Below are 14,419 nucleotides of genomic sequence, written 5' to 3'. Positions count from 1 at the left end.
TATAAAATATGTATTATTATTTCCTATACTTAATTTATTTGTCTCATCTGTTAATTACGACCATTTATTGTCAGTGTTGTTCAGGTGATTAGTGAAATAGAAGTGTATGTTTTATTGTATATATCCTGTATCTATGTGTTATTGTACTGTATGTGTGAGCTCATACAGGCTCTACTATCAGACTGGTTTCAGTGGTGATGACACGAGTAAAAGGAAGCCGGCTCCCCAGCGTTATCTTTAGCAGTGTCAACACCTTCCCTTCTCCTTACTCGCAGGTTGGCATCTGTATGAAGCGTCTCGTCTGAGTTAGTGTCCCTTCTGCCTTCACCTCTGAGACCTCTATGAGCCATGCGACGGCCCGGCTACCAGGCAGCTCATACAGTATGCATGCACACTGTTCCGCAACGCGTCATATTAAGTTTTCCAACATTGTCATAACTTCCCCCAAAACTCTGCCCCAACACAACATAGAAATCCAGTGAAACTACGGTTGAGAGGTAAGAAAACATGAGCGATGAGTATATATTCAGGAGGTGAGCGAGGCAGACGTGGAAGCTAAAGCAAACATTTAGGTTGGGGAATTCATGCCGGCCTGCCACTCCGGGGGAAGTCAAGTGTGGAATTGCAACTGGCAGCGGATTCAAATCCACACTGTCACAGCACAAAAAGGAGGAGTGCTGCGGGCTCTCCGTCATCCCACCGTCTCTCACAGTCAAGTCCTGCACTTGTTAAATCTTCTGACAAGAGGTATTATCCTCAACGTGGCAAAATCTGCCGACTCCAGATCTTGTCTGAAACGCAGTAAACTCAAAGGACCTCCCCCCTCGCCACCCACACACACACTCATGCTGAATTCAGATTTTGGGTGATGCACAAGCCACCTCGACACAGTTAAGAGGATAATCAGCGATGACAATGTTAGGAGTTTTCCAGAGGCTGCACATCCTGTCAGGACAGCATCTAAGAGAATAGTCTTTTTTTGATACTTGAATAAACTGCAAACTTTAGAAGTAACATTTATTACAAAAAATAAGATGAGTAAGATGGTTACAGTTTCTCAAACGCGAGGAGTTGCTCCTTTGGAATCTGTTGATCGAGCAAAACTAGCAATTTAATTAAATATTTTAGATTATGGGTCATTATTTCTCCATCTTGAATATTTTATAGACTAAACAATTAATTAATCTCATTTAAACTTTGTTTCTACTCTAGTTGACTTGTTTTTACCTGCACCAGCTTTTTTGTGATCTTTTTATAACTGCTTCTTCTTAAGTTTGTAGTTTGTTATCAGCATTTATAGTTGAATGTATATCTCATCTTATCTTGTCTTATCTTATCTTATCTTATCTTATCTTATCTTAGCTTTAGGACTACATCTATTTTCATTTACATTTACATTTTTTAATTCATATTTTGTTTAGTTGTTTGTACAGGGATGGTTAATAATGGATGATAATAAAAATAGATGCAGTCTTAAAGTCGACAACAACGCTGACATATGAACATATAAAATCTATTTCATTTACATGAACAATATGAACAAACTTATAACTTATTTACAGGATGTATATCTACAAGGTCTAAAACCTCATAGATCCTCTTCATGTTTTGTGACGGCTGTATGATAACATCAGTAAGATGTGGCGACTTTTACCTGGATGGACCTCACTAATGTTTACTTCATAAAAATATACATATGCACTTAATGTTTTGTGCTTTTAAGTGGGTCTGTATCACGGAGACGAACTCGACCAACGCCAGACTAAAGAGCGGCTGCACTCTATTCATTCAAGGTTATATATTGAGGCCTGGAGGCGTCAAAACCAAAGTGTCCACCTCAAATAAGGCTTCAATTACAGGGATGTGCATCAACGCAATGCTCTCCTCAAATAAAGCCTCTCTCAGGTGGAAGGAAAGAGGACACTGCATCTGTATTTGTCAATCTGTCTAATGTGGCCATGATGATTAATGTGGATGTTTGTGTGGCTTTGCGCTGATTGAAACATCTTAAGCAAAGTCACTGTTTAAAGACAACATTTCCAGCTATAAGAGCAAGAAAATCCATCACCAATCCACATTATCCACGTCCATCCAAATCACTCAATCCCCTCTAGGTTGTATTTTTAGAATGACTTGTTTCAAGGGCGTTATTCCCTGTGTAGCCGTCATTTAATTATGAAAAGAATAATTAAAGCCATGCCTGCAAAAAGCTGCACCTGTGCCTGAGATCAACTGGTGGCTCTGAGCAGATAAGGCCCCCGGACGGACACTGGAGAGCCGCTGAGGCACTTACATGACAGCGCTCGATTGTGCCTCTCTCCAAAGGCTGATGGGCCCCTGACATGTGAGGGTGCATAGCGCTGGATGTGCATCCATCACGGCCAAAGCCTCACTCAGGACAGAGAGACGGGGGGGGGGCCTGGATTTCAGCTCAATAACAACCAGCAGCTGGCTGGCTTGTCTGCCCTGTCCCTCGGCAGCCGCCTTCTCTTTGCATCAAGAGCCGACATCATCCCATGTTCTCCTCAGACACCATTAACAGGATGGACTTTTAATGAGCCTGCACATCCAAGGCAAATCCGCCCCCCCCTTTCCCCCTTTCCCCCCCCCTCTGTTTCATCTCACCTCTTTGCCACCCCAGAGAGAGTGAAGGGAACACGGTGGCCTGCGCTGTATCACATCTCCACAGTCGAACACCATGCGTGTTGCAGTAACAATAACTCTTTCCGCCCACACACTCCCAGTCTGACTCAACCCCCCCCCTCCGCCCCCTCCCCTTCATTGCAGCTACAACCAACCACCTCACCCAATGCTCCAGCACTTTTCAGCACACACTCACGTGCCGCAGCACACTCCGATGAGTCCCACGCTTCAGAGAAGAAGAAGAAAAAAAAAAACATTCTTCACACTCCAAGTCCAGAGGGGCAGCAGAGTGTGGGGGCGTCGATTGGCTTCCAGAGGACCGGAAGATGTTGCTCCCCATCAATGTGATGGAGCTGACTTAATTAGAGGAGATATTTGAGTCCAAGCATGAGGAGGATGAGATGCTACTGGAAGGCAATGGTGGTTCAAAGCAATGAAAGCAGAATGGACCATATTATTTATTAGAGATTAGAAATTGCACTTTCAGCTCAATTCAAGTGGGCAGATCTTTTCTTTTTGTACCACTGTAGGGAATGTTTGTCAGTGCATATCTGTATCTTGTTTTATTTTATTTTTTGGCCTTCTATTAATCACCCTAAACCAAATAAATAGCATTGCATTGTATTGTATTACAAATAAATCCATTTGTTTCCTGTCAAACTGTTTGAAAATCAAGATTTGGTGAATTGAGACAGAGAGAAAGAATGAATCGTTTGACAGTTGCTCATCTTTTTTTTAAATGGTTTTGTTATGTCCTTCTTAAGAAGACATCCTGCTCTGTTTTGCAGTGTGATGCAGATTTCTTAAGCTGCAGGATGTATTGTCATCCCCCCTGAAAAGAAAAATGTACCAAATATAAAATATGCATATGAAATTCAGAATGAACGATATATTAAAGCAGTGTTCAAAGTCCAAGAAATAAACTGATCCCTTTTTTTCACATTTCTCTTGCCTGATGTGAGAAATCAGTTTCAGCACAGACAAGTGTGGATTAGGCAGAAGGAAGGAAACTCTCTGGGGTATCAGTGCTGCTGCTCTCCACCAGTAATTAATGTTCTCTGGCTGTTCCTCGGAGGAGAGGAGGGTCGGGGTGAGTGGAGCCCACACACTGGGCAGTGTGTGCGGAGAGGGGTGATGCCTCCAGAGCGCATCACAGGACGACAAAAACCCCACTGCAGCGCCAGAGGAGAGCAGCTTTGGCACCAGCGCTTGTTTCATGCAGTTTGCTGGGAGGGCAAGTGCACAGATCGAGCCCACGAATCTCCAAACATCCCTCTTCCTCTCATCATGCCGGACTCCTTCTGATCATCTTTCTCCTGGCTCTGGCACTGAGACAATGTAGTGGAGGCAAAGAAGCAGAGGGAATCTCCACCGGTGGAGAGAGATGTGGGGATGCACGGACACGGTTATGGGTGATTGATGCCATTTTTTTTTTTTGCAGAAGCAGCAAAACGAGGATGGATTTACGCACAGAAAAGTGGGAATAAGTGAGTTTCTGGGCCACACAGGATGGACACTGCGGAGGTAATCCTCTCTGTGTTGGTGGTTGTGATCATTATAGTGTCGCTGTTGTCTAACGTCCTGGTGCTGATCTGCTTTCTGTACAACCCGGAGATCCGCAAGCAGGTGCCGGGTCTCTTCAACCTGAACCTCACCTTCTGCAACTTGTTGCTGACGGTGTCCAACATGCCGCTCACTCTGGTGGGACTCGTCAGCAACGCGCAGCCGGGGGGAGACGGCTTCTGCCACATCGTGGGATTCCTGGAGACCTTCCTGTCCACCAACTCGATGCTGAGCATGGCAGCGCTGAGCATCGACAGGTGGATCGCGGTGGTGTTCCCGCTGAGGTACCACTCCAAGATGCGCCACAAGGACGCGGCGTTCGTGCTCGGCTACACGTGGGCGCACTCCATGTCCTTCTCCACGGTGGCCGCATGCCTCTCCTGGGTGGGATACCACCGGCTGTACGCGTCCTGCACCCTGTCCAACCCCAGGGCGAGCAGCCGGACCCAGTTTGTCATCTTCACCGTCTTCTTCCACTCCTTCACCTTCCTGCTGTCTTTTATAGTGCTGTGTGTCACATACCTCAAAGTGCTGAAAGTGGCGAGGTTTCACTGCAAGAGGATCGACGTTATCACAATGCAAACTTTAGTGCTGCTGGTGGACATACACCCCAGGTGAGCTGCTCTATTCACTTATTCTCCCTGTTTGTGCACAAGACACCTCTTACTATTGATCTTATAGCTGCATGTCATATGTATTGGAAAAAGCTTATAAGACAATTACAACATGGAAAACTCTTGTTGGTGCCATCATTCCTCTTCATGGTTTATGTCAAAACCTGACCTATGTTCTGCATGTGCAGTCAGGGTTAACTGGTTAATGATGCTTTGCACTGACATTTGAGTTGTGCCCTCAGTATTCAGAGGGGGATGCAAAATCTGATTAATCTCAAATGTCATTCAGAGTGATTGCTTTATGCTGCCTCCATACAGTATGGCTCAATAACAATATGGAGTGTTGGTCTATGTGTGTGTGTTGTGTGTGTGTGTGTGTGTGTGTGTGTGTGTGTGTGTGTGTGTGTGTGTGTGTGTGTGTGTGTGTGTGTGTGTGTGTGTGTGTTTATGTGTGTAAGAGCTATAGACTTAAATTGCATAAACTGCCACTTAAAGCATGTTTTATCACAACATCACAGCCATGGTGCATTCTGGTACACATCTAAAATCACCATGTTCTAACAGTGACAGTGTTGTCATTGTAATTCCAAGTATACAAGGATCCTAATTTTTTTTTTTTATCTAAGAACGTCTTTGGGATGAATCAGTTGTTTTCCTCCAGCTCAGCCTCTAATGGTTCGTTCTCCAGCTACATGCGCAGCAGAAAAAAGGACAGAAACGCAGCAGCTCCTTTTATGAAATCTTAGAGACGCTTTCCTCTGATGTGTCCCACTGACTCTAACCCCCTGTGTCCCCAGCGTTCGCCAGCGTTGCCTGGAGGAGCAGAGGAGGCGACGGCAGAGAGCGACGAGGAAGATCAGCACCTTCATTGGCACCTTCATGCTCTGCTTCGCTCCCTATGTGATCACAAGGTGAGTGTGTGCGGCTGCGGCCTATACACGCTGGCCTTTTTGTTTTTGCTGGTACCGCCAACCCCCCCCACCCCCCATCCCAAACCTCGCTTTCCTCTTCTGTCAACTGGCCCCACTTCCTCCTCTCTGCCTCGCCTCTGCTTCCTCTCCACGCCGGCCAGATTTGGAAGATGAGATTGGCTGACCTTGTGATAAGTAATATGTCTCTGCTCTGCTGTAGCTGCTGCTGCATTAGCACTTTCCCCCCCCCCTCTTCAAGTTCGTTGGGTGCATCTCAGTTTAGCCAGGTACAACGTACATGCATCACTCACCGGACAGAGAGAGGATGTAAAATGAGAGCTGCACAGATGTGTGAGACGTGGAAGTAAATCTGTGAGTTTCAATTATGCAGGTTAAAACTATGCCAAGGAGATGAGAATATCAAAACATAAAAAGTGCAGGGAGAGGAAAAAACCAGAGCAAAGCTTATTCATTACCTCAGTGAAACAGTATTTAAAAGTCTATGGCATGTGGAGAATACATCGAAAAAACAAAAGCCAGTCCCAGCTGACAGTGGGCGGGAGGCTGGGTATACACCCTGGAAAGGTCGCCAGCGTATCGCAGGGCAAACATACAGAGAATTTATTGGCTGAAAAACATACTTTGTGTGAATATTCCTTGTTTGGTTGAAGATTAGTCAGAGAAACGCTGTTTTTGAAGGATCGCGTTGTTGCTGAAATGTGTTGATTCAGCAAATGGTTGGAGGCAGAGATCCCAGAGAGTCAGGCCTGTATGCATGTCTGGGTACCAATCAGAGACTGTATATAAAGATGGACGACTTGACGGCTCCCCCAAAGTGAAGACAAAATGTCTCAATCGCAACCAGGTGGCCGGCTGCAGTATGAGTTATATATCGTGCCACCTCCATGTTAGTGAACGGGACATGGACCAAAGTCAAATACATTTTTAAAGATGGTTTCTCTCATTTTATGTAATTCTTATCACACTGATGTTTGTTCAAGTGTTCATTTTCTGGTAAGTTTTTTTTGTTTTGTTATTTAATGCTGTAAAAATGATGTGGCCTCGTTAAGTCACAGTTTGATTGACATCTTATGTCACACGTGTCATTTCCTGTGTGGGCGGATCATACAATATGCTATTCTGTCAGTGCGCTGTCAGTACTGAATGAACCACAGCAGCACTCGACATGCTCTGCAAACGGAAGATCACTAATTACAATCTGAATGTATTATGCGTCTCTCATTTGTTGTCAGAGTTGTCGTGCGTATAGTTAAGACCCTGCTGCGGCGTGTGTCAGCTGACTTAACCTCCTGTTCACGCTGGTGCTGTGGAGTGTGTGGGCAAATGCCAGCGATGGCCACTGGCCCACGTGAGGCTCGCGTTGATGTGCTGACAGAGCTCGACGGTGGACAGAGTTAATCACACAGAGTGCAGGAGTAGAGGATCAGCAAGTTTTTTTTTTATGAAGAAACATACAGTAAAATATTTGAACACATGACAGAAATTAACGTGAGAGCAGCGACTTGATGTCTTTACGAGCCCGACGGAGACGATGCAGACAACAGGCGTGACTGTAAATCTCATTATGTGACACTTTAAATCAAATATACAGTATTTTAGGTGCACAAGAGTTTCTTAACCAGACATGTGGAAGTCACCGTCCCGCGTCCTTTAAGGTTTCCCGCTCAGCCGTCCGTCTAATAAATCACAACTGAAGTTAATTGGCTCATTCCCAGACACTCGTTACTGCTCAGACAGTTCTGTTTTATTCTTCCAGTGGCTTCCCTTTTGCCTCTTCTGACATGAAATGCTGCGGCTGCAAATGAGACATGCAGCCCCACACCATAAATCCACTCACTTGAGACGAAGACAGTGCAACTCCTCTTACAGTTTCACTTGAGAGCTGCCTTCATTTCATCTTGTGGGTTTGCAATAGTGAGTTACTACAGAATACTTCTAGGTTGTTCTTTGCATAATTATACAGAAGAACAGTTATGGATAACAATGTCTTGCAGATGTATTTCTATTTCTGCATAATACGCTTATGGCCATGCATGTCTTTTCCAGCATGCGGCTCTCCCTCTCTCACCACCCTCTCTTTGTGCTCGCCTGCAGGATCGTGGAGTTATTTCCAGCAGTGCCTATCAACCCTCACTGGGGAATTGTCTCCAAGTGCTTAGCTTATAGCAAGGCGGCCTGCGACCCCTTCGTGTACTCCCTGCTCCGACACCAGTACAAGAAGACGTGCACTGACATCATCAACAGGCTGCTGAAGCGTAGCTCCATGAACACGTCCGGCCGCGGCCACCAGACCCATGGCAACAGCATACCGACCGCGGAGTGATGGACAGCGAGTGACGGACAGCGAGTGGACTGACGGGATGCGTCCCGAGGGTTGACTCGGCCACTGTCAGGGAAACACAGAGCTGATTTATCGCCGATGAAGAGGAGGACAAATTAGTTGTCCCCGTCCACGTCTGCTTGAATTTGGAGTGACAAGCCAAAAAAAGAAATAGAAAAAAAGAGTGAGTACAGACAAGGGCAAATCCCGGCACAGGAATACCACTGTGCTTGCATACTGAGCGGCCAGAACAGCAGATCAGTGCAGTGAACTCGCTGCGAGGAGATTACACAATGGCAGACTTCACATCCACCTGGAGAGACAGATGTGCCCACCCAAGAAGAACGGCCGTTTCATATTCTCATGACTTTACCTGGATTGGCTTTGGGATTTTGCAGTGTATGTTTGTTTTGACATTACTGTAGTATACACTGATATTATGTTTTTTTTTTTAAAGAGTCAGGAAAGGCTGTATGTCTGTTTTAGTCTGTGCAAAGTGTTTGACACGTTCATGCTGTATGTAGCACTGAAAACTAGCCTAACCAAAATGATGCGTATATTGTCTTATAAATTAAATAATTGTATAAGAGACGTAAACCGTACAGTACAGCGAACAGTGACACTGCACAGCCCGGCTCAGGTTTTTTTCAGAATGAATGGGATAAAACACACTCCCATTAATTTTTACACTACTTTTAATTTCTTTTAGTTTATTTAAGACCAATGGAAGGAAAAAGTACGACTACGTGTTTCATCATGGTTTGTGCCCTGAGAACCCATTTTTTGAAGGACTTGCTGACCTGGCAGAGGAGAGTTTTAATGGGAAAAATGGGCCTTCAAAACCATCTGCCTTCGCTGTCATGACTGACGTGTGCCCCTCAGGCTGCTTAGACAAGTGGAGCGTGACCGACTGTACTTGTTGTTCACTAAGAGGAGTACTCCACAGAGACTGCCTCATGCTTTCTCACATCTTTGCGCAGTATGAACAGGGAAGGGGAAATGTACGCAACATCTTTATTTGTCCTTTTAGAAAAGTGATAACATGTATTTAAATGACATCCTGTGGTATTACATAGCCACGACAGCCGCTCCGTGCGAGGATACAAACAACAAAGCAGCTCTGGAAGCAGAAATGGACATTTTGCTGAAGTCAGTGGTCGAGCTAAAGAAATACTCTTTGCTTTCATCTAACACACACTGAATGTGATATTTGGGTCAGTCCGTTGAAGGCAGCAGCTAATATTTGTTTGAGCAACCGTAGCTGTGTCTCAATTCAGGGGCACAATTAATTTTCACAATAAAATCAGTTTACAATGATTGAACATGCTAATGCTAGCTAGATTCAATGACCAAGAGATCACGATCAAGATCATTTTCTTGTTTTGGGGCCTCCAGGCAAACAGCATGTTTAAAGTTGTTGTATAGTGGCTCACTTAAAAATATTATTGGCAACAACCTCATTTGTCCATCAGTTTACACTTATATTATTGAAGTCGAAGTTAGCGGGTTAACAAACGAGCTTGTTTGCCATGAAAGTTGAGGGTCAGCTAAGCTAACTAGCTAGATTCCTGCTGTATGGCTACATTGCGATATGTGTTTAGGTTATTGTTGTAAAACTGAGATATCGACCTCAAAAGGTGTGATTTTTCAGAAAAACAGAAGAACTAAAACAATAGATTATGTTTGAATATCATCCTCTGACATATTTACATAATCAATTACAAAATCTAGGCTTCACATTTAATGTTTTTGGTCTGAAGAACAGGACTGTGCAAGAGGTGAAATGATGGTTATGTAGTATAACCCTTATTCTATGATCTTAGGCAGGGATCTGTCACCCACGCCTTCAGCACACTGGGAAGACATTACCCAGGAAATAGCTTCTCTTCACTTTACAAAATAAATTGTTAGAATTTTACGAGTAAACTAAAACAAGTTCTTGCATTGCAACTAGCAGTTATTCTCGGTTATTAATCAGTTATTGGTTTGGTCCATAATATGTCAGAAAAAACAAAAGATACTGAAGAGAAATTGGGAAATTGTTTTGCTTAATTCTTTTCCTGCAGCAATTACGAGACAATCAAAATTGTTGCAGACCGACAAATTATTTCACCAATACAAATTTCCCACGGAAAAATGTATTTCAAGTTTTATACTAGCAACCGTAGATTATCATGGGACCTTTTAGAATGAGACAGAAACAGTAGATTGGTCAATAGATGAGTCAATAAAGCTAATTCAATGAAACGAAAGGGACATATTTTTTCCCGTTTTGTTTACATCTGTACGATTAAATCTCCATATTTATAGTTAGATGTGTGCACTGGAATCAAATTGATGACATTTATAGCATTTCTAAGATACATGGCAACCAATATTCAACATACAGTATTAGTAGTATGTTTGTAGTATGTTTTATAATGAGATGAATAGCTATAGAGGGATGGTGTAAACGCAGTTTTACGTGAACACTGAATATATTGATATTCTGTATATTTATTTAGTCCTGTTGCTGGTAATTTCCAGGCAGTTCTTGAGGACAGGTCGCCCACTACATGTTGTACCTACTGTTTTATGTGCACTTTTTTCTGTATCAGAAGACGGGCAGCTCTGTATCAGAGGGCGTTAGAGTTGACATACTGTAAACAAAGGTGCTTAGCTCCGAAAGAGAGAGACTATAGAATAAGATGTAATGTAATATGTATTGTAAAAGTTTATATTGCAGATTTTTCAATGGATTTGGACACAGTATGTTTAGACTGTACACGCAGGAGGCCATTAGTGTATTTACACACAGTGATACAATGATCAATGATGGCGCCAGTTGTTATTTTCTGCAGTTCATTCTCTGAAAACGTGTTTATTTTTGTGTCCGTGAGTTTGAGGAATTTGGATAAATGGCTGTTTTTGTTATATGATTGTGTTGTGTTTGTTGTGTATAGCACTCCCAGACATTTGATGCCTTAAATTCTGTAATATACAGTGTTTTCAAGTTTTTCCATTCACAAAGGCATTGGGATATGTTGACCAATACAGAGAGACTAGATCATTGCCTTATTCACTTCCATTCATTAGCTTGATGTTCTTCCTGTATCCCAACTCAGCCGGTAGATTCCTCGCTGATGTTTTGCACTGATGTAGAGTAGTTATTTTTCTCATAAGCTATAACTACGGTAAAAAAAACAAGCTGAACTCGAAATGATTCGTGGCGACAGGTTTAGATAAACGACAAAGTGAAAAGTATTTTTGTGTCTTTTGATATACGTTTGTGTAATTAATTGAAAAGACTGTATCTGTTTGAGTGTTACAGACTGTGCTGCTTCAAATGCAAACTGAGTTTTAACCAATGTTGTTAATAGTTGGCAGTGCAGTGAGTGTAATATACCTCATTTTGTTATGGTGACTGACTTGACAGCCTGAAGTGTTTTGTTATGTTACCTCCTAATTTATTCAACCTTGGCTCAATGCTGCTGCTGCTGCTGCTAAAGATGACTAAAATGATGATGATGAGGATGATGATGATGATGAGGATGATGATGATGGCTGTTTAATTTCTAGCGATGGTAAAATGAAAGCATCTGGTGTTGGTGGTCATTATAATTGTAATGTTGGAGAAAGTTTCAGATTTTGATCATGAAGATTAAATTTAACTGTAGACTTTACCAAAGTGGTCTGGTTCTGTTTTGACAACAAACTAATTTTGTAAATTCTCCACTTACATTTTTTACAAAGTGAAGAAATCCACCATGGGTTGTGGTGAATTTTTGGATTAGGTCTAAATACTTCTTCAATGCTTCTCTACTGGGTAGTTAAATCGGGACAATTCACCTCCGCCAAAGCTAACTCCCCATTTTGCCATGTTAAAGAAAGTGAAAATAATTCCTGGACCGATTTCGCTAATAGATAATGCCCCCACCCTCCAAAAAATGTAATGGATATTGATTCTGTAGTATTTGAGTAATCCTGCTGACGGACATTAAAACATAACTTCCTTGGGGGAGGTAATTTTCTAAGCATCTGCAGTACGTCTTGGCCAAAAAATAAAGAATTTGTCGTAAATGGATCCAAACAAAATATTGTTGTTATGATAAACACATCAGCCATAATTGCCTCTTTAAAAATGCAGCCAACAGGTGTTTTTTAGGAGCAAGAGAACATAAAGAAATGTTATCGTGCAGGAGTAGTGATTGATGCTCGGTCAGACCCTCCTGCTGACTGTGATTGGTGATTTAAAACAGGAGTGATGGATTCTTTCAATTGCATTATGAGCTGTAGGTGGAGCCAACAGTCTCTCAGAATCTACCTCAGACGATAGTGACAGTTTTAACATGACAAAAAGTAATTTTATTATTAAGACACCCACAATAACACCTTCAAACATAATGTGGGTCAGGAAGAGAGAAAATGAGGGTTTGACAAGACTGAGATGACTTTCAGTCTCTGCATCCTCAGCCAATTCGGAACCATTTCCACCTGCAGCGGGTTTGAGCCAGAGGGAAGTGATTTTTCACTTCACACCACAGTGCAGGTGGTAAAGCAACAACAATCCGAGTGAGACGACTGAGATTCTGGACACTGATTCACACCCATGGAGCTTGTGATTATCTCCAGGTGGGTGGCGCTGACCGTAACGCTCGGCGTAATCACGGTCGACCTCAACCCACTCAGTCGACTGACCTCCCCGAGTGAGGAGTGAACCATAACTCAGAGTGCAAAGTGGACACCCTGCTCTGCAGGTGTGCTTGTCAGTTTTCTTTTTATTACACTTTGACAGGGAATTTAAAGAAAATCCGAATCCCTTCATATTTGTCACGAAGCCATGATCTTTAAACCGTCATGCATTGAAACAACTTACAGTATATGAAATCTGTGCGTAATGTATTTTCAGCTATTTTAGTATTTTTCTTTTTAAAAGGGAAAAATTGCAATAAAATCTCTTTTTACAGATTCTTGGAACGCCTCAAAACACAAAATAAAGGGTGTTTGGCTGCAAAACAAAACAAAATATCAAAATGCACACAAGCGGCCATTTTCCAATAAACCAGCCAGTCCTCTCTTTTATGAATGCCGCTCTTGTTTTTGTGTTTCATCCAAACCCAAGCTTTTACCTCCACAGCTGAATGAGATTTTGAGAAAATGGTCATGGAGAATCCAGAATGACTTCATACATCAATAAACATAAAAAGCATGTGGTGGTTATTAGTCCACGTGTTTCTCTCCCATATGTGTGTGTGTGTGTGCTAGAAAATGGGATTCACATTGTCACTTTGCTGTTATGTCATATTATGTAATTACGAATTTATGTGTTTGGCTTTGTTTTTCCTCTAAATTCTGCATTTTAATGAAACTTTTTTATGTTTATTGCAGTATGGTGTCACCATGTGTCCCTTAAGGCCGCCACACACCCACAGCCCACTTACACTGGTGTTGTCACACATTCTGGCTGATTAGACCTCTTCTCAGGAATTCCTCCTCTGACTGGGAGTGTACAGGATGTTCATTCTTTTGTTCTGTTGCTGCATTCGTGTCAAATCAGAGTTTCCGTAATTAAGGGTTCCAGGAAGTGGAAAGGCAAAGCAAACAGTGTTCGACCTGTAAATAGACATTGATTAGACAGAAGTGGAGGCAACATCATATCTTTGCTTACATCTGTTCTCGGACAAGTGCTCTGTTTCTGATTTTCTTAAACGTGCCGCCGACCGTTTGTGGAAAGTAACTCGAGTATCAGCCAATGCTACTCATCATTTCGGTGATTTTTTGAGGGTGTGACCAGAGCACATCATTGGAAAGTCTGTTCACTTCCTACTAATGTCTTAGTTCCACAATTAGCTGCAATGCTAAGTGTCTCAATCGCTACATTGGCTCGCTGCAATACAGGAAATACACTCTACACCATGTTAGCATATGGGATAGGACCAAACTAAAAAGTTAAAGTAAACGTTAAATTGATTTTTCTCAATGATGGTTTCTGGGGGTTTTCTGTTAATTCTTCTTTAATTCATTATTTGATGCTATAAATACGCGATGAGACGTCATGATTGTCAGCTGAGACTGGCTCATGATTGGTCGAGTATATTTACAAAAAATACATATCTAAACACCCATGTTAGGGATCCAAAACAACTAAATATTATCTTCAAATCCTTCCATCACACTTTACTCATCTCAGAACTCCTGTGTGTCTGTGTGTGTGACGACAGTAAAATCAAGTGAGCACTATAATAATCCCTTAGCTCAGAGGAAAACTCAGCCAATGTACAAGAAGGATAAATACAGGAGGTCAAACTTGGAGTTGTGGTTGCAGCTCACATTCATTTTCTCGTGGGGCTGACCTGCAGGTTTGTTTA

General features: G+C 42.5%; 1 protein-coding gene across 1 annotated transcript; it reads left to right on the top strand.

The window, feature by feature from the left end:
- The first annotated feature begins 3,643 nt into the window (after positions 1-3,643).
- On the top strand, positions 3,644-11,734 carry LOC118100145 (G-protein coupled receptor 26). Its single transcript, XM_035144904.2, has 3 exons — positions 3,644-4,820; positions 5,618-5,731; positions 7,847-11,734. Exons 1-3 carry the CDS (start codon positions 4,153-4,155, stop codon positions 8,073-8,075), a joined length of 1,011 nt encoding a protein of 336 aa, XP_035000795.1. The 5' UTR covers positions 3,644-4,152; the 3' UTR covers positions 8,076-11,734.
- The last annotated feature ends 2,685 nt before the right edge of the window (positions 11,735-14,419 follow it).

The sequence above is a fragment of the Hippoglossus stenolepis genome, chromosome 21 (genome assembly GCF_022539355.2).
Source record: "Hippoglossus stenolepis isolate QCI-W04-F060 chromosome 21, HSTE1.2, whole genome shotgun sequence".
NCBI lineage: Eukaryota > Metazoa > Chordata > Actinopteri > Pleuronectiformes > Pleuronectidae > Hippoglossus > Hippoglossus stenolepis.
Note: the sequence above shows the minus strand (reverse complement) of the source record. Positions and strands in the feature narration are given on the sequence as shown.